General features: G+C 52.9%; 8 protein-coding genes across 8 annotated transcripts; 4 read left to right on the top strand and 4 right to left on the bottom strand.

The window, feature by feature from the left end:
- Nucleotides 1-479: 479 nt before the first annotated feature.
- ColSpa_01703 (protein ABHD12B) lies at nucleotides 480-1,838 on the top strand (the record flags this gene model as incomplete). Its single annotated transcript, XM_049267915.1, has 4 exons — nucleotides 480-592; nucleotides 654-727; nucleotides 784-998; nucleotides 1,092-1,838. 4 exons carry the CDS (start codon nucleotides 480-482, stop codon nucleotides 1,836-1,838), a joined length of 1,149 nt encoding a protein of 382 aa, XP_049123872.1.
- A 1,110-nt stretch (nucleotides 1,839-2,948) lies between these two features.
- On the top strand, nucleotides 2,949-4,745 carry ColSpa_01702 (glycylpeptide N-tetradecanoyltransferase; the record flags this gene model as incomplete). The annotated part of the gene is made up of 4 exons (XM_049267914.1): nucleotides 2,949-3,442; nucleotides 3,713-3,848; nucleotides 4,101-4,295; nucleotides 4,347-4,745. 4 exons carry the CDS (start codon nucleotides 2,949-2,951, stop codon nucleotides 4,743-4,745), a joined length of 1,224 nt encoding a protein of 407 aa, XP_049123871.1.
- Nucleotides 4,746-4,967: 222 nt separating this feature from the next.
- Nucleotides 4,968-5,837, bottom strand: ColSpa_01701 (monoacylglycerol lipase ABHD6; the record flags this gene model as incomplete). The annotated part of the gene is made up of 1 exon (XM_049267913.1): nucleotides 4,968-5,837. The coding sequence occupies one exon, from the start codon at nucleotides 5,835-5,837 to the stop codon at nucleotides 4,968-4,970; it is 870 nt and encodes a 289-aa protein (XP_049123870.1).
- A 1,471-nt stretch (nucleotides 5,838-7,308) lies between these two features.
- Nucleotides 7,309-10,143, top strand: ColSpa_01700 (E3 ubiquitin-protein ligase HERC2; the record flags this gene model as incomplete). The annotated part of the gene is made up of 1 exon (XM_049267912.1): nucleotides 7,309-10,143. One exon carries the CDS (start codon nucleotides 7,309-7,311, stop codon nucleotides 10,141-10,143), a length of 2,835 nt encoding a protein of 944 aa, XP_049123869.1.
- Nucleotides 10,144-12,215: 2,072 nt separating this feature from the next.
- ColSpa_01699 (putative serine carboxypeptidase) lies at nucleotides 12,216-14,029 on the bottom strand (the record flags this gene model as incomplete). The annotated part of the gene is made up of 4 exons (XM_049267911.1): nucleotides 12,216-12,364; nucleotides 12,430-13,586; nucleotides 13,640-13,802; nucleotides 13,852-14,029. 4 exons carry the CDS (start codon nucleotides 14,027-14,029, stop codon nucleotides 12,216-12,218), a joined length of 1,647 nt encoding a protein of 548 aa, XP_049123868.1.
- A 1,394-nt stretch (nucleotides 14,030-15,423) lies between these two features.
- ColSpa_01698 (oxidase ustYa) lies at nucleotides 15,424-15,717 on the bottom strand (the record flags this gene model as incomplete). The annotated part of the gene is made up of 1 exon (XM_049267910.1): nucleotides 15,424-15,717. One exon carries the CDS (start codon nucleotides 15,715-15,717, stop codon nucleotides 15,424-15,426), a length of 294 nt encoding a protein of 97 aa, XP_049123867.1.
- A 1,763-nt stretch (nucleotides 15,718-17,480) lies between these two features.
- On the top strand, nucleotides 17,481-18,122 carry ColSpa_01697 (uncharacterized protein; the record flags this gene model as incomplete). Its single annotated transcript, XM_049267909.1, has 1 exon — nucleotides 17,481-18,122. One exon carries the CDS (start codon nucleotides 17,481-17,483, stop codon nucleotides 18,120-18,122), a length of 642 nt encoding a protein of 213 aa, XP_049123866.1.
- A 259-nt stretch (nucleotides 18,123-18,381) lies between these two features.
- On the bottom strand, nucleotides 18,382-19,810 carry ColSpa_01696 (putative 6-phosphogluconolactonase; the record flags this gene model as incomplete). The annotated part of the gene is made up of 3 exons (XM_049267908.1): nucleotides 18,382-18,723; nucleotides 18,806-19,268; nucleotides 19,368-19,810. 3 exons carry the CDS (start codon nucleotides 19,808-19,810, stop codon nucleotides 18,382-18,384), a joined length of 1,248 nt encoding a protein of 415 aa, XP_049123865.1.
- Nucleotides 19,811-22,009: the final 2,199 nt, after the last annotated feature.

Below are 22,009 nucleotides of genomic sequence, written 5' to 3'. Positions count from 1 at the left end.
GCGCTGCCAAATGAAGAGTCTTATCTTGTCTCGACTAGTGCCGACGAACACACATGAAAAAGCGAATACTGATTCGAGTATCGTATCCAGTTATAAAACCCATAGCTAGACATGTTCGTGGACGGAAAAAGCATATTTGATATCAATGGGATGATCCGTCGTCGGCTTGCGGCTGACACCAGAAATGTGGGAGGGTCGCCGCATTCTGGGGACCTGGGTCTGTTAGCGGGAGGTACTCTGTGATACGCCAAATATCGCTAGGACAGAAGGTACCCGGAGATATCTTCCTTGATAGCGCCATCCCTGCCAGCTCGCAGGCAATTCCGACCACAAGCCAGGAACCGGTTACAATCAGGCGTCATCAACGGTGGCTACGACACCGCCACCAGCCATGTGTAGATAACTCGGAAGCTTCGCAATTTGATCCGACGGTTTCTTTCATTCTGCTGGGCTCTTTCACGAACACACAAGCGCCCATCATGACAGTCCCACTGTCGCCGATGCTCCGGACGGCCGTCTGGGTCGTTGTGGCTCCTCTGGGCCTCTACTTTACCTTTCTCGCCCTTGGCGCAACACCTTTCTTCCAACGACAGTGAGACCCCGCCTGCTACATTATCGCCCTCATGGACCTCAAGACTGACCATCTCATCCAGCTTTCTGTACGCCCACAAGATCAACACCCTCTGGTGGCGCGACGTCAACGAGCCTGAGAGATGGGGCTTCGCAAGTAAGTCCGCGCGTACCCCGTGTAAGCCGCGCCATCACTAACCTGATTCGCTGCAGAGGGCCAGGTCACGCCTTTCTCCCTCGACACCCCTGACGGTGTCAACCTGTACGCATGGCATATCATGCCCTTGCCCGAGTACCTGAAGCAGGAAGAGAGGTTCTCGGTGCAGAAATCTGGCTTCTGCCATGACTTCACTCAGACCGAGTCCTTCAGGGCCTTGAAAGAGGACCCCGAGGCTCGGGTCGTGTTGTACTGTCAGTCATACCCCGAGGTCCGAGTTCTAACAATCACTAACCGTTGATAGTCCACGGAGTAAGACATGCTTGAGCTTAACGTAATGCTCACAAAAACTGACTGGTCCTAGAACGCAGGAGACGTCGCCCAGAACCACCGACCAGGCAGCTACCACGTTATCACTGACACTTCATCATATCACGTCCTGACTATCGACTACCGTGGCTTTGGTCACTCGACTGGTACCCCGTCCGAGGATGGCCTCATCCAAGATGCCGCCACCCTCATCGATTGGGTCATTAACACAGCCGGCGTGCCCTCCGACCGCATCGTTCTCCTAGGTCAGAGTCTTGGCACAGCCGTGGCAAGCGGTGTCGCCGAGCTGTACGCATCTCAGGGTATCGAGTTTGGCGGCATCATCCTCGTGGCTGGCTTTAGCAATCTGCCCAAGATGCTGAGCGGCTACCGCATCGGTGGCCTATTTCCCGTCCTGGGGCCTCTGAAGGTTTGGCCCGGCTTCCTGGAGTACATGGAGACCTTCATATACGACAAGTGGCCCTCGGCGGACCGCCTGGAGAGCTTGGTCAAGCTAACCAAGAGGCGGCTTCGCCTGACGTTGATCTCGGCCAAGGACGACGCCGACATCCCCTGCACTGAGAGCAGCAAGCTCTTTCGTTCCGCTGCCAACGCGACAGTTCCTGGCGGGCTCGACGACCACTCGTTCGAGGCGTGGAAGGAGGTACGGACGATACACAAGGGCAAGAATGCCTTTGTGACGACATGGAACGCGGAGCCCAATGTGATCATCCGCCAGGAGATGTTCCCTTACGGTGGTGAGTCCCCCGTATTGGCATTTAGCTCAGACTCACCTAACTGAGATAGGACACAACGATATCATGGGATATGCCCCTGTGATTCTAGCCGTCATGCGCTCTTTTGACCTTGGGGGAACTGCTTATGATACAGCTAGTTCTGACACCAGCAGAACGTTGTAGACGTTTTGTCTTGTCTTGGTCCCGGCGTTGGCATTCGTATAGAATCAAGAGCACTAGCATTAGAGCGGAGTCGGTGTAGAACCTCGGAGATGCCCAGTTTGGAGTGTGTAATGTGATGAATGCGGGATAAATGCTGGAACGACCTAGCGTGCTTATATAGAGTTATTATTCTCTTGTCACTGCTTACCTAGTATTGGCTATCAAAGTTGATTGGTTCTGAAGTTGGAGCGTCTCGTGGCGATTGTATTCTGGATTGGCTTTCACCAATGTTATCTTGTAATCAGTCTGCAGATGAAATCCGGATTGCTCTTCGAATTCGACCAATGGCGTCTTTATTCAGCTCATCGGGCTGTCGGCTCACCATCGAGGCCTTGGACGAGGTCGCTTTGTGCAGAAGTCATATGATGGTCCCGTTGATGTAAACATATGGGTATCACTTGCTCCGATTGAGAGTGTTTTACGATACAGAGATTCGTTCCCTTCAAATTGCTACACCGCCGAATTCACATCCGTATACGTTGGTCGTCAATTCTGCTATCTATGACATTCGGTCAGCGCTCATTTTCTCGGTTGCACAAAAGATGCTTCCCCCAGACGGCACAATTTGGGATGCGACAACTGACAACAAGCTTGGAAAAGCTCACAATTTCTCTTCATCGTTGGTTGGAGCAGTTTGTTTCTCGTGATCGACAGGTAAATTGCTGGCGGGCGCGCTCCTACGCGGGGCAGGGGTGCTTAAGGGAATGGAACGGCCACTAATTAGCATATAGTGCCCCGCAGACACCAAGGTCCCTAGCCAGCGACCCCGCCATGATGCAGTCACACAGCTGGAACCTGCCCGGGCACATGAAACTGTCCTCTCGTGCGCCAAAACTTCTTCCCCGCCATTCCCACCTCCAAGCTTGACCAGAGCTCCGAAAGCTCCCACCACAACAAAGAACCTGCTTCTCCAACACCGATTGCGGTAACGCACTCGTCGAATCTGCGAAAAGATGCCCGCCGAAGAGTCCAAACCCCTCGACCCGGCCGTCAAGGAGGCCAACGACGCCCTCGCCGAGGCGACCGACAAGGGCAAGGGCAAGGAACCCGAGGTCGAATCGGAAGACGAAGACGGAGAGGATGCGCCCGAGGAGACGGCGCCCGGCGCGTCTGCTGCCAGCGCAAAGAAGAAGAAGAAGAAGTCCAAGAGAAAGAAGATCAAGGAGGCCCTCACTGGCAAGCCGAGCGACCCCGAGCAAATCGTCAAGGACGCCATCGGTGGCCTGACGCCTCAGCAGCTCACCGAGCTCCTCGCCCTGAACCCGGCCCTCGCAAACGAGCTCGGCGTCGGCAGCTCCAGCAACAAGTCGGCCGAGGAGACCGCCGCAGCGATGCAGAAGCTGAACCTGCAGGACATCATGACCGGCCTCGCGTCGGCCGGCAAGAACGCCAAGGACATGGCGAGCTACAAGTTCTGGGCGACACAACCCGTGCCCAAGTTCGGCGAGTCAGAGCAGAAGATCGAGGACGGCCCGATCCGTATTCAAAAGGTGGAGGAGGTGCCTACTGAGCCATCACCCATGGTGACTGGCTTCGAGTGGGTTACCATGAACCTCGAGGACGACGGCGAGATGAAGGAGGTCTACGAGCTGCTGAACGGACACTACGTCGAGGACGACGAGGCCATGTTCCGCTTCAACTACTCTCCAGCCATGCTCCGATGGTGAGGAATTCACAACTATCAAGAGGTCCCGAACCCGAGCTAACCATTTACCAGGGCACTCATGGCTCCCGGCTGGCGCAAGGAGTGGCACGTCGGTGTGCGCGCATCGCAGTCTAGGAAGCTCGTTGCCTTCATCTCGGCCATCCCCGTCAACCTACGCGTGCGCAAGAACGTCGTCACCTGCTCCGAGGTCAACTTTATGGTCGTCCACAAGAAGTTGCGCGGCAAGCGCCTTGCGCCCGTTCTCATCAAGGAGATCACGCGCCGCAGCAACCTGCGCGAGATCTGGCAAGGTCTTTACACGGGCGGTGTCGTCTTGCCCAAGCCCGTCAGCACGTGCCGCTACTTTCACCGCGCCCTCAACTGGCAGAAGCTGTACGAGGTCGGCTTCAGCCCGCTGCCGCCCAACAGCAAGCCGCAGTACCAGATCCGCAAGTATCAGCTCCCGGACGCCACGTCGACCAAGGGCCTGCGCGAGCTCCAGGAGAAGGACATCGACGCCGCATGCGAGCTGCTGACAAAGTACCTGAAGCGCTTCGACATGGCGCCCGAGTTCTCCAAGGACGAATTCAGGCACTGGTTCCTCCATGACAAGAACGCACCTGGCGAGCAGGTCATCTGGACCTATGTCATCGAGGTTTGTTTTTTTATCCGCCTGCTTTTCGCGACAGTTACTGATAGATGACAGACCAACGGCAAGATCACCGACATGTTCTCCTTCTACTGCCTCGAGTCCACCGTCATCAACAGCTCAAAGCACCAGGTCGTCCGCGCCGCCTACCTCTGGTACTACGCCTCGGACGTCGCCTTCGCCACGCCTTTCAGCAAGGAGGCGCTCAAGACACGGTTGAACTCGTTGATCAACGACGCCCTCATCATGGGCAAGAAGTACAAGTTTGACGTCTTCAACGGCCTGTCCCTGCTTGACAACGGCCTGTTCCTGGAGCAGCAGAAGTTCGGCCCGGGCGACGGCCAGCTGCACTACTACCTGTTCAACTACCGCGCAGCCCCCATCGCGGGCGGCGTGGACAGGAGAAACAAGCTCGACGAGGAGAACCTGAGCGGTATCGGTTTGGTAATGTTGTAAGCCGGGCGAGGCGCATGAGGACACCAGCAAAAGCTCTGAGAGGGTACGCCCGAAATGGAGGGTACCATGACGCTGCATGCATACCGGCGTTGGGGGGGGATGAATGTGAGAGGTATCACTGTAAATGAATCAAACCATCACGACCTATAACTATCGGGTGTGTCCCAGTGCACGGTGCCTCCTTGCCTCTGGCTTCCTGCCCAGCAGACCCGATTCACTAATCTACTGATTCAACTTTTCCACCGTGGCGATGCGTTCCTCTAACCACTTGTTGAACCACGGAACCCTATCCATGACGGGTGCATGCCCCATCCCCTCCACGATCTCCACAACCCCAGGCTCCAGGTGCTTCGCCAGCAACCTCCCGTGGTGCACGTCAATCATGATGTCAGCCGTGCCGTGGATGACGGCGATGCGCTCTCTTCCCACCGCGTCCCCGAGCTGCCGCAGCTGCGCGGGCGACTTGTGGTGCCACCCTGCCGCAACGAGCTGCTGCAAGAAGCCGCGGATGGTGAACAGGCCCGGCGTGTGGCGCTTCACGAGCTCCTGCGCCTGGAACCTCTGGTAGTTACTGTCGAACCGGCCGTACCCCTGCCCGCCGTCGGCGGGACCGCACCGCGGCGTCGCGTCGTTGGGCAGCTCGGCCGCCTCGTCGGGCATAACGAGCCAGTCGGCGGGGAAGAGCTTCAGCGCCGTGTCGGCGATGCTGCGGTCGGCGCTCTTGGGGATCAGCATCGACGCCCTGTCCTTGAGGTTCTCGACAAAGGGCTTGGTGTTCTCGATCCAGGGCGCCGTGCAGAGGAAGCTGACGGACGCGAACAGGGACGGCGAGGCGAAGGCGAGCTCCTGGGAGATCATGCCGCCCATGGAGATGCCGACGAGGTGGACGCTGCGCGAGGCGGTCCAGCCGACGTGGGTGAGGACCTCGAGGGCGTCGTGGGCCATGGAGGACGTCGTGTACCGGCAGTAGGGCACGTCAGACTCGCCCATGCCGCGGTTGTCGAGGATGAGGACGGAGTAGCGGGAGGCGTTGTCGTGGCCAAAGTACTTTGTCTGGCGCTGCCACGAGGTCTTGAGGCCGGCGAGGCCCATGATGAACTTTTTCGGGTGTTAGTCATACAAATGCTCTCATGCTACAGGTGATATGAGGCGGAAGGTTACAATAATCTTTGAGGGGCCGTGCCCGTGGATTTCCCAGGCAATCTTGAAGGGCCCGCCGCGCCCTTCGGCGACGGTGTGTTTCCCCTTGCGGTCGGGTTCGAGGTTCCATATCGTCGAGGGATAGGAAGGGTGATTCATAGTCTCTTCCGCCGTCGGGAAGACTGGGGTTCTGAGCACGTTGTTAGTGGGGTCGGGCCAAGTAGCAATGAGCGGATGAGTGAGATTTACTTGGTGGCCATGACTGCGTGCGTCTATCACCACAAGCCGCCGGGGTTATTTGATAGGATAAGTTGGCAGATCTTGGGATGATGGCGGGTTGAGATAGTGTTACTGCCCAGCCGGTGACACGGTTCACATTGGAGATCTTGGGGTTGGCTTGGAAGAACTTGAGCCGTCGGTGGCGATGAAAGAGATGTTACAGATGGGTTTTGAGGCTACGAGTCTGGGGCAGAGAAAGGAAGCTGGGTCGCCCGGGCCCCAGGCGGGATGCGACACGGGGAAAAAGCAACAAGCGTTTTCGATAACGAGTGCAGGTCTAGCGTCTTCAGACCGTGCAATCGGATCAGTTTGTTCAATTGAAGAGACACGGTCCAAAAGGGACCCTAGGTGCGATCATGGGGATTGTGGGACGCAAGCTGAGGAAACATGACAGTGACGTCGACTGGCGACGACGTTGGTTATCGAGATACGGACACGAATGAGACGGGTCGGTGTCGATGGAAGTATACGCATAGCACTCTTGTGACCGTTTGGTCCCACCTCGACGTCTCGTGCCTCGGCATCAGGGGAGAGTTCTGAGTCGCCGTACGAGTCCGTGTCTACCTAGGAGAGCTTCTCGGGCCTGCGCAAGGAAGCTGCATGTCAACCTCTTTCGGGTGACGGCAGCCTACATGGGCGCGAGCACATCAGATGGTGCGGGACTGCATTGCTTTTTGATTTTTTCATGTAAAGTCGTTTGTGGCTCTCGGGTTTGTGTTGTTCTTTTTCAAAGCCTATCCAGTTGACTAGACCTCGGGTGGTTGCAACGTGAGCTCCTAATTTTCGACTTTGAGCGGAACGCCATGCACGCACGGTACGTACCTCCTCGGCCTCTAGGTATGCACATCATCGGGAGCTCGGACGCCTGCTGACTGATCGGGGCCCAATTCAACACACTAGACCGCCTTCTTCTCAAAGCTGTCAAGCTGGCAGAACCCGGAGCTGGCGCAACTGTTACGCTGTTCGTGGCTGTTCCGTTTGTTGGATAATCATCGCCAACTTCTCGACCCAGTCCTTGACACCCGCAATATCCAATCCTCCAAATACCTCAGTAGCTCCAAAACCGAGAAGCATCGAATCCGCGGATGCGAACCGGGCTATTACTCTCAACATGCTTCACGTATAGCTACATCTAGGCTCCATCATGTGGCTCCCGCTGCCATCAACCGACAGCCTGACACGGCCTCGCCTCGCTGTCGTCGTCTTCTCTGCTGTCGCAGCGGCATCCTTCGGCTACTACACCTATCAAACCAGTAGAGACCAACACGAAGATGTCCCCGGCCCCGGGCTGCACCGCAGCAACGCCGTCCGCCGCACCCACAGACGATCGCGCCGCAACTCGATCTCCTCCGAAGGCTCCCACGGAGACGAGAACCTCGACCTTGACGCCATGCGGCCGCTGAATGACGGCGACACTATAGTGGATGGCGGCACTGTTGACGAGTGGTGGAACGATCCCAACAGCATGCAGCCGCAGGCGCGAGCCGGACACAACATCGTCAGCCTTTTGTTTAGGGTCTCGGAGGACAACGCTCGTCGGAATGCGTGCGTACACAGAGGCTGCGCCTGTAATGCCTGTGGCATGGTCCCGATACGTGGTGTTCGATACCGCTGCGCCAACTGTGCCGACTTCGACCTCTGCGAGACGTGCGAATCTCAAGGCGTACACATCAAGACGCACATCTTTTACAAAATCAAAGTTCCCGCTCCGCCCTTCGGTCCCCGGCAGATGCAGCCCGTCTGGTACACTGGCGATCCGGATACTTGCTATAGAAACTTGAATCGTAGCTTGATGGCAAGGCTCAGCAAGGAGACCGGCTTCGAGAGACCTGAGATTGAGGCCTTCTGGGAGCAGTTCACCTTCATGGCCAACACGGAGTGGCGCGAGGACCCCGACGAGCTGCAGCTGGCCATGGACAAAAAGACATTTGAGCGGTGCCTGGTTCCCTCTGGCGGTTCGCGACACGCGACGCCGAACCTCATCCACGACCGCATGTTCTCCTTTTACGACACCAACAACGACGACCTGATCGGTTTCACCGAGTTCCTGCACGGGCTGGCGTACCGCAAGCGCAAGGACAAGCTGCGTAAGATCTTTGAAGGCTACGACATTGACGGGGACGGTTTCGTTAACCGCCGCGACTTCTTGCGCATGTTCCGTGCATACTACGTCCTCTATAAGCAAATGCACCGCGATATTCTCGACGGGCTCGACGACCAGCTGATGGGAAGCACGGAAGCGCAGCAGCTGGTAGCTAGTAGACAACCGCTGAGCAGCCTCTTTGGGCGAGAGGGTAGGGTGCCCCGCGCTCATGCTAATCACCGCAGCGAAGGCAAGATCTTCCACCCCAACGGCGACGTGGAACTCGAGCCGGGCAGCAACGGTGTCGTGAGTGAAGACAGGGGTGATACGTCAGGGAGGGAAGACGTGCTGACGAGGCTGTTTGCGCCCTACATCGGCAGCCCGTGGTCTGTTCAGATGCGGTCTCCGGACAGCGAGCCGGATACCCCGTACTGGGATGCTCTGCTTAACCCGCCCACGAGCATCGATGACCTGCCCGACTTGCTCACGGGACAACGTCGCGAGCGCAACGAGATCGACTTTGATTTTGATCTTGAGCTCGGCAGTTCCGATGGGGAAGAGGCAGCGAACAACAACTCGGACGCCGAAAACAGAAGCCAGACTGGCGGCGGTTCAGCACAGGCCAACGGGGCCGAAAGCCAGAACCAGAGAGTCGATTCCGATCATTTTACAACCACAATCCCCACCGAGAGCCAACTCAGGGCCCAAGTCATCAACCACAAGAGGCAAATGGCCCCCGATATCGAGCGGAGACGGCGGCAAGCTGCCAGAAAACAACTGCATGACAGATGGAAGAGGCGACAATTCTACCTCGACGAGGAGGAAGGTGGCCTTGCCCCTGATGGTTGGCACTCCGACGATGATGTCCTGCTCAACCTCAATGGCGTTGCAGAGAGTTCCAAAGCAGCACAGCAACAGGCCTTGTCCCCGCGGTCCAGATCATCGTCAAAGGTCCGCTTTGCAGAGGACATGGACGAATACGAAATCAGATCCAACCCCTCGACGTCCTCTAGAAGCGTGCCCGAGCGCTGGGGTGGCTTGGAGATCCCTGACGAGGAGCGTGACGCTGGCAAAGAGATTCTCTACCAGGTCACGCAGCAGGCCTTCAACGAACTTCTCGACGCCATCTTCAAAGATAAGGAGGATCTGGCCGTGAAGGCGGCTGCGACAAAGACCAAGCGGGACAAGCACCGGGCTCTGTTTGAGCACCTCACTGTTGATCAGCCTAAACCCAAGATTGTCGAGCCTCGGCAGCCTAGAAAGGCCATCGACGAGGATAAGCCAATTGCCGAACGATCTCTGGAAGAACTCTTGTTGACGAGTGGCTACCGAGTTGACGAGTCCGGACATAGGATTGATGAGTCTGGGCAGAGAATTGATGAGTCTGGGCAAAGAATCGATGAAACCAATGCTGGAAACAGACAGAGGATCGAAGAGGTCCTTGACGATGACGATGAGCAGGACAAGGCGGGTGATGACGAAAAGGAGGATGAGGCGAACGAGGAAGACACAGAAGACACGGAAGATACGGACGTGGTTGAGGTCGAATACCGTGACCCTACCATGCCTCAATTCCGCCCCAACAGCGAGGCCACGGCCCTGCCTATCTCGTCAGACAGCACGCCGCCCTCCTCTTATTCGTCTTCATCGAAGAATGGCCCCAGGTCGGCGACGAAGAAGAAGTCTGTTCAGTCTTCAAATGACTCGCCCAAGACCATCCCGCACTTTACACTCCTGGAATGGAAGCGGCTTGACCTGGCAGAGAAGGAGGCCGCCGACCGCGGCGGCTGGGGCAAGCTCAGCTTTGAAGAGTTTGAGGAAATTTACAAGAGCCAGGAGAGCGCCGGGAACCGCCTTGATTATCTGGGCAGCTGGGTCGACTTCTGCATCCCGTAGTTCGAGGCAAGCGACATGCGGTCAAAGCAAAGGCGGCGCCACGACGATCCTTTTTACGAGGAGCTTGGCTCGTGGGGGAGGGAGTCTCCGCTTTCCCTTGAGCTAGTTGGATACCGCCAACCGGGTTCTGACAGAGAACCATGGGGATTGGTCGAGGAACTCACACTAGCTAGTGAGGGAAGCCAGTTCGGTTCTTAACTGATATGCCATGGCTGTTTCACCTTGGCGGTTTCAACGAGACCGGTGATATCGATACTCTGAGCATTGTATCAGTTAGCCCGTTCTGCATAAGTGCAGAATGCATAAGTGCAGAAGTTGAGAGATGAAAAATGCGCGTGGACCGACATAGCATCGTGCTCAGTTATGAGCTTAGGCGGGCACTTACAGCTTGGAGTTTTGGGACGGCAAAAAATGTATATAACTAGGCATTCGTGAGCAGAGCATCAGAAACAAAGATTCATCAATGGCGTTTTTCCAGTTCGCACTGCCAAAGTGCCGATGATGTTTTGGTGCTTAACTAGTCCATTGCTACATACAACCTCATCCAGAAGACAGAATCTGTCCACACTCGATGAGTATGGTTAACCCAGTAATGAACCCATCCTTGAAGAGACACAAATACGCCTCCGCCACAACCTCGGGCCTGCCCAGCTCCTTAGTCACGGGACCCATGGAGACTAGGTTCACACGCAACGGCGCGAGGTCGCATGCTAGGCCCCTCACGAGGCCCTCCATTGCGCCCGCGGTGGGAGCTCGAGCCGATTGTGAATGTTATCGAAGAGTCTGGAGAGGAGGGGAGGTGCTTGTAGGAGGTGGATATTAGTAGGAATGCGAGAAAGAGGGGAGAATAGGCGCGGAGGGCGAGGGCGGAGGTGATGGGGGTGAGGGTGATGGGGGTGGGGGTGATTTGGGAGAGGGGTGGCATTGCGGAGGATGCGTCTGCTGTGTAGACTATGTGGTCTATCTCGGAAACACCGTTGTTGGTGGCTCTATCCAATAGAGTTTCCAAGCCCGTGGTGAGGGTCTCGAAACTTGAGAGGTCGATTACGAAGGTTGAGATGTCGGGACCCGAGGAAGCTGAGGAGGAGAGAAGGTGGTGGGGTGGCGGGTAGGGTTCGTGGAGACGGCGTGCGGCGACCACGAGTTTGACAACGGAGGAGCTGACGAGGATCACAGAAAAATCAAAGGTACTTGCGATGAATTGTATATAGTCTGAAGACTTCGGCCTTGGGCGGAAGGCGCTATGAGTTTTGTGGTTTTTCTTCTAATGAGCTGTCTGTCTGTCGCTACAAGTTGATGACCACATCTGAGCAGAACATCAGTTATGCATCGAGTGCTATAATCTTCGCCGCGCCGGAGCGCCAAAATTGTCATCTCGTTCTTTAGCACAAAGAGGTGGACATATGTGTTATTCTGCTTCGCCGACCTCAAAACTTGATGGTCTTCAGGTTGTATTGCCCACCAGATGTTTCTGTTTGCGAGACAAGTCTTGACTTCGGCTTCGGACGCCGAACGGATCAAAGGGGGATCCTAAGCGTAGCAGTGAAGAGTCTGCGACCGTTAGGTCAGTCCTCGTCTGATCAGACAACTGGATGTCCCGCGCATCGTGCAGAACGGAGTTCCGGGATGGCAATGCAGTGTCCATGTGAGCCCCGTCCGAATTTCTGGGAGAATGATTGCGTCGATCAAGAAAGGAGGCATAGCCTACTCTGCATCATTGGGTCTTCCTTTCACAACGTACCAGAAACTGAATCGCAACATTAAGGATCGTTTCTTTGCATAATAACTTTGGCCAGTATGTTTATCAAACACATCCTTCATCTAAGGATTACCGCACCTGGACAATAAAATGAATATGTGAACATGTTGTGAAAACAGCCACAACTATTCGCATAAGCTAGAGTCCGATGTGCACGCCTTCCATGAGCGAGAGATTTTGTCAACTCATCTAAAGTAGTTTTTGGGCAAATAATTATTACGACCACATGGATAATACAGATATAGCTAGAATATGCAGACATAGTTGGTACGAAGAAGAGAAAATACAACCACCCCTCCGATTTTCATGTCTGTCAGTGGGACGTAGAGTGATGAGTCTCGTTGGGGTTCGTGAAGTCACCCGGGAGGGCGGAAAAGAAGACATCGCTGGTCAAGTCAGGGATGCGGTTGAGAAGGCGCTCCAAGAGACGATAACCTCCTCCCTGAGCGTACCTGGGAAGTTCTATACCACCGCGGTCAGCTTGTTCCTGCAGCAAAGTATACTCCATGTAAACACAAATGACTTACCATGTCCGGCAAGGAAGACGCGAGCAAAAGTTAACCCTCTTTGTTCGACCCAGTCACCAATCTTTCCTGCAGCGCTCTGGGAAGACAAATCACTCCACGCCGTAGGAAGGAAGAACGTTTTGGAGGGGAACTCGTCGAAACCCTGGTGTCCGTTCCAGGTCATGTTCTGCAGCACAAGTAGAGTACCGTTCGTCGGGACGCGGTAGTCAAGGCTGCCGCTGCCAATGATGAAGTTGTTCGTGTGCTCAATCACGCGCGAAAGGGCGCCTGAGGCGAAAGGATCCGCGCTCTGGTCGCCGTTGGGCCCGAAAGGATTGTCGTTAGTGCACTCTTGCCAGTCTTTCTGATCCGTGGGGATGTGGAGGGCCTTGCGCATCTCGGGGAGGTTCAGATACCCGTGCCAGGTCTTCTTATCGAAACTGACGGGAACACTGGCGTTGTCGCCGTCCTGGGCCCATATGAGGGGGTCCGAAGGGTTGGGGCAGCCCTGAGAGATGTGGTAAACATTGGAGCAGGGGCTAACATATGAGAGACCCTCGTAGACAATGTCAGAGACAAAGCACGCATCGCTTTCGTTTCCGGCGGGGAAGGGGCCTGAAGGGGGGAACTTGAAGTGCTTCTCGCGCAGCTCAGCAAAGCCGCATTCCTCGTCGGCGGTTTTGATGCGGTCGTAGTAGTCTCCAACGCCGGGGTACAACCCCATGACGTTGTTGTATTCGTCCACGAACGGTAAGCTGACTGCGTTCTGCTGGAAGTTGTCTGGCGCAGTCCTGATGTAAGGGCTAAACATCAAAGCGCCAGAGAGGTTGTAGTCGGCGGACTGTGTGGACTTGATCATGGCGTCGCCAATGTAGGGGATATAGTGGCCGGCGTAACTCTCGCCGGTGAGAAATGTCTTGCGTCCCTTGGTCCCGAAAGTGTCCATCCAGTTGTCGTAAAAGCCTAGGAACTGCTGAGCAATCGCTTCTTCAGTGTCGGCGTTTGGGGAGCCGACGGAAAAGCCGGTGCCAGCAGGCTGATCAACCCAAAGAACGTTGGATAGCTGAGACCAACTGAAGATGTTGTAGACGGGGCGGTAGGCAGAAGGAAACCAAGTAAAGGGGCCATTCTCCTGAATAAGGCCAATGAAAGAACTGCATCCCGGGCCTCCGTTTAACCTGAGACATACTTAGCTATGGACTCGAATGGGAACGTCGCAATGAGGTCTGACCAGATAGCCACTTCGTCGGAGGCTTTCTCGTTAGTGGTAGGGAAGTACCAGAAGAACAACTTGCGTGTCTCGTTTGACTCTTTCGAGATGGGCATCAAACCAGCATAAGACTCTCCAAGGTCCCAGTCAACCAACGGAATCGATGTCCCGTTGACGAGGTACTCTGTAACATGGTAAGCGGTTGAAAAGCAAAAAACAAAGGTTAGTAGTACTTTCGGTCTTGTCGTTCAAGTGTTGATAGTTGCCGGTGCTCTGGCGGCGATAGACACTGCGCCGGGACTGGCTGTGTTTCTCCTCCAAAATCTTCTTGATTGAGTTATGGCCGTCAACTCGCCAACTGGCCAGGACGGTGCATGGCAGCAGAGCCAGCAGCAAATGACGGAACGACATATTGGGCCTCATTGTTCTCTATGTCTAGCGATTCGGGAAGAACAAAGTTGCTGCTGATAAATCCAACTGGCAAAGCTAAAGGAACATTGCTATTGATAAAATGCCTGGGCCGAATTTGAAGCAACACGGCCTGGTTCCTCCCATCGCTCATCGACTTGCTGCCGGATTACCCCAATGCAACGCTGATCAAAACAAAAGTTCCACAGTCATCTATTTCAGTTTCTCCTACTCAAAGCGAGAAGCTTAAGTAGTACGGAAAAGAAGGGGGAATCAGCTTGCTGAGTGCTGCATGGGGCATTCCTGTAACTTATTTATCGGTAGCACCGAAATGTCTAGACTGGTTATTGCTGAGAGGCAAATTGTTTAGAAAAAGTTTTTGGTACGCTACTCATCCTCACCGAAATTCAGGACGATTGATGTAGTGTCCCATTGATGCCAAACCTTCCTGACCGAAACAGCTTAGTAGGCCACATTCGCTGCGAGTTGTTGCGATTGGTTGACAGTCTAGGGAATTCAAGCGGATAGCAGACTACAATCCCAGTAGCTCTGTTAAACATCCGAGCCAACCGAAAGACGCGAAGTTCAGAGACATGCATGATTAATGAAACTTTAAATCCCATACGAAAGTTAATCAAACCTTGTGCCAAAGGACCTCATAGGGGCTCAACGTAATTGACCAAGCGGGATATGGCAATGGCTCTGTCTCCCATGCTTTCGATGAAACAGACCAACTGTAGACATAACAATAAGCCTTCGAGAACATGGGACGAACAGAGAAGCCGGCTTGCCAAGGCAGATCGGATGCAGCTTAATTATGTTGTCCGTTCCCGACGCAATGGATCGCAACGTCTTGGCTTCGATGGGCATTTTCTTGCCCTGCTCAGAGCAGAAAGTACTGTGGCCGCAATTCCGCGATTATCCGGGGAAGAGATCACAGGGACGGAACCTTGTCTTTGTTTTTTGGTGATGCGCAAGCTGAAAGAAAATTAGATTGTCTGAGTTGCCGTGGTTTCCGTGAGCATATTTCAACCATCTATGACTAGCCGTAAGTTTATTTCAAACTTTTCTCCAGGTGTTATAACAGCTTGATTACCATCAATCAAATCGACCGGCTATCACTAAGCTTCAGGCCTAATAGAACCTATTAAAGAATTGGATTCCAGTTCAAATTGACGCATACAAGCCATACTTCTCGACTTAGAACAGGCAGTAGAGCCGGCTTGACCGGAGTCCACTGCCAGCGAACCTCCCAGATCCTGCCGAGGCAGGCTTGTCTTCACCATCGACGGTTACGTCCCCCGGCGGCCCAGACTACCCACTGGTCACTTTGAGGCATGCAGTTCAATGTACGCCATGTAGATGTGTATCATAACCGTGAATTAACAGGATGAATATCATTCGTTGTCCCTCATCCAATCCATCAACTGTTGCCAGTTGATACACTGATGTTCTGTACCAAATCCTGTCACGCCGCCAAGCGCAGGATCTCCCACCTCGATCGTCAGATCAGGTTTGCATGTCATCGACTGACGAACGAGATCAAAGCAGTGGCCGATATGGTACATATCGTGAGAATGGTTGTGGTCATGCGTATTTCCATGATCCGGGTGAGGATTCGCTGGGCTAGAGCCGTTGTAAGCTTGCTCTATCATATCGGGCCGCGTCTCGTAAAGAGCCTGGCGGATCATGTTGAGGCAGTGAAGTTGGTGGAAGACGGCTAAACAGCTTTTCTGGGGCGCCAACTGAGGATGTTTGAAAAATCCACCCTCTTTGGGAATGAGAGATGTCCATGCTTCATTGACTTCCGGAGATGGAGGCATGGCATACTTCAAGTCCAATTCGAATGTTTTCCGTACGGTGGATACTTATGAGGCATTAGCGATGTCATTCAATTTCGCTTGGCAACAAGTCGAGTTGTTTTCGACTCACACCGAAGTTCCGTCTTCACCGGTTCGTCTCCATAGCATTCGCGTTGCACTTTGCTCGGGGAGGCATGTCTGCTGATGGTGGCTACCAAGATGAGGAGGATCGCATAGAACAGATGAATTCTTCCCCGCTGCCACCAATGCCGTAGCCACGTTTTTCTTGCCGGCGTCTCCTCGATGCCTTCAGCCTCGTTTTCTATTTGGGCATATTGGTGTATTTTATTACATGTCGACATTGTTGGGGTATGCAATGTTTGATGAAGAAGTCAAAATAATCGAAGTCTTAAGCGGCGGCGCAAATTGGGACTCGCAAGGTACAGCTGCGCAGTAAATGGAACTGACAGCAATCAATAGCATGTGTTGAAAAATAGGCTTTTGTGTTTATTGGAAAGTCTTTCGAGCTGAGGGCACGCGTAGAAGAAGCAAACAGTGATCATCCAATCTCTAACGGGGTCAGCCCTCATGAGTGTATCTTGCCAATATGACTCGCAACGGGTAGGGAGTCAGGATGTCAAATAGCACTTCTTTCAATTCGAGCATGGGTTTGCAGTCTGGGGATCCCGTGAACCCCACTGTTGAATTAACATTATACTATCCAAAAAGGCCAGCTGACTCGCATAAATGTTGATCTGAGTTGTCAGCTTTCACCTTATCGCTTTGAATCACGGACAATAATGTGAGCGAAGGCGATGGTGTCCATCGCATAGCCACCAAGTTGTGTCTCAAATGGAATACCTGCGTTTCCGGTTGTTGACTGTGCCTGTCGATCTTGCGCTTGGTCTGCAGGGTTGCACCGGACCTGCGTAAAGCCGCGCAGATGTGGCGGGATTGATCGGCGGCCACTGTTCTGTGCAAGCCAGGTCAAAACGTCAAGGTACCGGTAGTGTTTTGCAAAGCTTGAGGTGTCGAATTGACCGTCCCCAACGTACAAGACTGACGTTTCCCCAGGCTTCGGCAATGGTCACAAACATCGTGCGGAGTCCAGCTCCGTTGAACCAGCAGCATGATGACGCAAACAACTGGTGCTCAGACCAATGCTCGTTAGCTACTATCTCCTTCATATTGAGTCTTTGGCTGGCACCTGGAGGCCGAATTTATCCGACCACAGCTGAACCACTCGGCAAGCTCCCGACTCAAGTAGAGAGGCCACGGCTTTTCAGAGACGGACCCCTTGACAGATGGAAGCACCTGGTTATTCTATCTTCTGTGAGTCATCGTCAGCCCAAAAAATAGGATGATTGCTCGCGGGTGATGCCTGAGTCATCACCAGAACAGGAAGGTGATTAGGTTGATAGCGCATGGCCGCTCTAGAAATTCAGAACCAACATAGGTATGCATAAATGAATGCGGGGTTATGAGGCAGTAGCAACCATGCAAAAATTGCAATGAATCAGATTTTAAAGAAAGCCTTTGGAAGAGGGCGGTCTCGTGTTCATACCTTCTTGCAATAAGACTGTCTTCCCTAGCCCTATCCGCGTTACGACAGCTGAGGCTTGGTCAATCTCACCCCCAGCAGTCTGGCTACAATGGCATCGTCTCGGTTTGCCCGCTCCGCATACGAGATCAAATCACCAAGACTCATTGTGCGAACCGCAACGGATTCTGATGCAACGGATTTCTACGACCTTATGACGAACCCCAAAAACTTCCCTTTCGAAGAACCTGAAAAAGATCTTACAATCGAAAAACTTCGTACCCGCATCGGCAGGTTCGCCGAGTTTACAGCTAAAGGAAAGAATGCCTTCATGGTTGTCGTTCTCCGCGATACGAACCAGGTCATAGGACATGGAAGCTACAACACGTTCGAGTCCCAAGATCCCGCCGAATTTCTCACAGACACAACTTTGTCACCAGGCAAAAAGTATATGACGGACATTGGAGCCATCATTGATTACAGATACTGGCGAAAGGGCTACGGCATGGAGCTGGTTAGTGCGTTGGTGGAATATGCTTGGATTGAGTTCGGTTGTGAACTCTTTAGAACCGAGACGGGAAACGATAACGACCCGTGGCGAGCACTCATGCGAGCGATGGGACTGGCCGATTTTGAGGGGAGGCACAAGGCAAGCTATGATGCCAATCAAGATGTCTGGGTGTGGAAGTTTGATGCTGGTCATTGGAAGCAAGCCAAGGAAAAGATGAAAGCCGAGGGAAAATGGGCCCTTTAACGCCCATTGTCCGAAATAAGATGGTGGCACGGAGCTGGCAGAGCTGAAGGCTGATAACTGCATCCGCAATAGAAACATTGGGACATTCTTTTACATAGCAATGTCTTTACGATCTGTAATTCAGTCTACTCAGTTACCCAGGGGGGCTGCTGATCTTCGACTGTTGACTTTACTCTGCGGTCTGATTTTGTCATACGTGTGGTGCTTGGACACTTTCTACATTTAATAGAGTAACCTCAGCAAACCAGGTGTCTTTGAATCATTCATCAAATATTACGCAAACAACCTCGCCAGAGATTGAGATGCTGGCAGCGAAGTTCTTCAAGAGACCAGTACTCACGTCACGATCAATAATGACGGCACGGCCATCCTGCTGGAGACCAACAGCAAGCTGAGTGCCGGCCTTGTTGATGGAGAATTGGCGCGGAATCATCCCACCTGAGGGGAAGATCTGAGTGAAGTTGAGATGACCGGTCTGCTGGTCGATTTTGAAGGTGATGATGGCGTCAGACCGGATATCAGTGCTGTTGTTGGGATCAAAGTTGGGGATGTTGAAAAGGCTGACATTACGTGAAGAAACAATGAGATACTCAGAGTCAGGCTGTTCCAAGTCAGTAACCATTACAAGAGGAATCGAACTTGATCAGAGTCTGGTCTTGGCTTAGCCCGCTCGGAGTACTTACTGAAACGTGAACCTCAGCCGCAGCGGCGCCGACGGGAACAATGTTGTCCGGCCCATGGGTCCCAACAGAAAAGACTTCCTCAAAGCTCAAAGTCTTGTTGCAGTCGTACTTGACCTCATAAGTGGTAACGGTGTTACCGAGCTCAGCTAAAACAAAGAAGAAGGTTTTCTCTTTGGTGACAAGGAAACTGGCATGTCTGGGCCCACTGCCTACTGCCACGTTTAGAGGAGTGACGGGCTTCAGTTGGTAGGACTCCTGGTCAACGGCAAAGATCCGCACAAGATCGGCTCCCAAATCCGGCACTAGCACGTACTGCCCCGTGGGGTCAAGGATAGCTTCGTGGGGATGCGGGGCATCCTGCGCCGGCTTCGGCCCGGGCTGGCTCAGAGTGTACGTGAAAGATTGCAGCCTCTTGATTTCAGTGGGATCCTCGACAGAAAAAACCTCAAGTGAAGACGCCGGGCTGGAATCAATTAGTCAGTTGAACTGCTGACTTTTAATTGCCCCGACTGCTCTGGTGAACGCCATGAGAAATGTCCTAAGGGTCCAGGGTGGGACTCACTAAGAAGCCAGAGCAATACGTCCGCCATCTTTGCCATACACAACTGAGCTGACACCTCCTTTGATGGTCGACAGACTTCCTAGAGGCAGGAGGGTTCCATTCCCTGTTTTTTTAAAAGATACAAGAGTACCATTGGGGTTGGTGAGGCCTCTGTCTGCGCAGTATAGGAGGGACTTTGACTGGTCGAGAGTGAGCCATGAAGGATTTGCCGCGCACGCTGTGGTTGAGGCAATCGCTTTCAAAGTGGTTCCGGCTTCCGAGACTTGAAGATCGAGAGATGTGACAGTTCCAGCATAGGAGGCAGCGTAGAGGATTGTCGATGCCACCGGCTTGATGGACGTCACGGCCACAAGCCAGGCCGTAAAGAACTTATCGAAACTTAACATAGCGGGTAGCGATTTCTCAAAATAAATCCAGGGCACCCAGAAGGCGAGACCTGACATGATGGTACTTGCGCGTCTTTAATAACTGTGCCGAGGACATTATCGGAAATGCAACCCTAGTCACCCGCTAAGCTAGTCACCGAGTCGTTTTCCGTGTGGGGCTAGGATTATCCTGGATAGCACTTTGGAATTCCCGCCTATTAATCAAAAAGAGTGATGGCTAAATGCCTTACCATGGAAGTCGAAATTGCGCTAGTCCGCATGGAAATTCGAGAACCAATGTGCAGGTGTGTAAGCGTTACGGATAAAGTTTGGAAAGACTGGTCTTGGCACTTTCGGTCTGAAGGGGAACAAGAGACGAACTGGAACTTTGGACCGACGAGCCAATTATGTAAAAGCTGGGTAATAAAATAAAGCTTCATCCCATCGGCATCTTTTGGAACGCACACCACAATGCTTTCCTTAATGCAGCAGCAGACGTGCCAGTAGATGACCTGTATCTCCGCTTTTTAAAGCCGTCATCGGGTCCCGATAGATATTACTGTCCTACTCTATCTACGACGCTCAACACTGGTATTCCTTCTTTCCTATGAATCGGCATCCAGAACGCCTCTAACAGCATAGGCAATGTAGACTATGCTCCCATCAGTATTACCTTTATTTTCTATTTTCAAATTAAGTATGTTCTGGAAGACTGTATGGGACTTGAATCACCATCTCAAAGTACGGCAGGCCTCAGCCACTAAGCTGTGCACTTTGCCTAGACTACAGACCACTCAAACGATGTAGCGCTCATCCAATCTTTCCGGGGAGCGTAGATCAACGGCACCCGCAACGGGCAAAAGACTCACGGACTAATCGTTTGTTGATAATTTCTCAGATACATCTTGCTTTAGCTGCATAAAGCTCTCTCCTCCCCATCACATTTATTAATATTGAAAGATTATAGAGTGACCAGGACTTTGGCGGTGCGGTGCGGTGCGTACACATACACAACCTACAGAGCAACACAGGATCCCCCCCTCAGAGTCTGATCAGGCTTATCTGATTAGAGCCTTAGTAGGCTGCTAAGTGAGGTGACTGCTCCCTAAAACCCTGTGTTATCATTCAAGCTGTAAATCGTCACGAAAGGCACTGTGTAGTTTGGTGAACGATGCGTGGCTATTGATTGTTCAAGTCCGGCTCGCCCTCCCACGCTCTGTCTAGTCTATAGCCCAGGTCAGGGCGCTTATCTAAATGCAGAAACGGCAAAGGAAAATCAAAAGTCAGTCAACCCACTATGGCTCTGATCACGACACTCCATTCTAATATCTTTGCTGATGTTCTTTTCTAGTCTCTCTAGAAGACGTATCGGAGTTGATTTGGCACGCTTAGGTTATGCTTAGCGTCCTATCGAGTATTTTGTCTGGCTGTGTATCGTACTTATAAATCATAACGACATTGTTTCCCACTGAAATCATAGGCTCACCGTAATATCAGCCCAAAATCTGATATAATTTCACATCAACGATAGAAGTGTTGTCATATGTACCTTAAATCTCACTCAGTCATGTTGAAGGAAGCCTATACTTGTCGAAGAGGGGTAGGTTCTTTTGCATGCTTTGCAGTGAGACAGGTGTCAAATAGTACATGAGAGCTGGTCCACAGAGCCAAATATCTTTTGAGATCTCCCACATAAGGGTTGGAATCTTGGAGAGACCAAAATGTTGGGTAGAAAAGATGTGAAGCGCTGACAGCTGGAGAGTAGTTGAGCATAGATATCCATGGAAGCTTTCTGGGCTGCGTTCCACGGCGTTCCATGACGCGTTGGTTGAGAATCTACGGACGAGATTTATTGCTCATTTACCACGAATCTGTACCACGCTTAGGGGACAATTCATTAGGTTGAAAGTGGCTTGATTCTTCTATGTGGTAATCTGCCGCGAGGCGCTTCTAAATACTGCTTCGCTTGTGGATCCAGGAGCGACGTGCGGGCGCGCGTTCAGAAAAGCGGTGTCGCGTGGCAATATCCTTGCGCGCGGCTGACAACCTCAGGCTGTGTGACATCATTCTTTTTTTTAAGTGGGGGCGGGGTCTTCAACGTTCTTGATATGCTTGAGTAGTCATACTTTCGAAGGCTGTAGACTAGCGGGTCACAATCAGCGTGAGAACGGATCTTGCTGTCCAGGAGAATTTTGAAGCCAAACTTATTGTCCGGGTAGAGAGCATTCAGGGTTCCAGGCGGGAAAGCAGTCTAAGTATGTCGAACCATTAAGAGTC

This window comes from Colletotrichum spaethianum (assembly GCF_022836535.1).
Source record: "Colletotrichum spaethianum MAFF 239500 DNA, contig03, whole genome shotgun sequence".
NCBI lineage: Eukaryota > Fungi > Ascomycota > Sordariomycetes > Glomerellales > Glomerellaceae > Colletotrichum > Colletotrichum spaethianum.
Note: the sequence above shows the minus strand (reverse complement) of the source record. Positions and strands in the feature narration are given on the sequence as shown.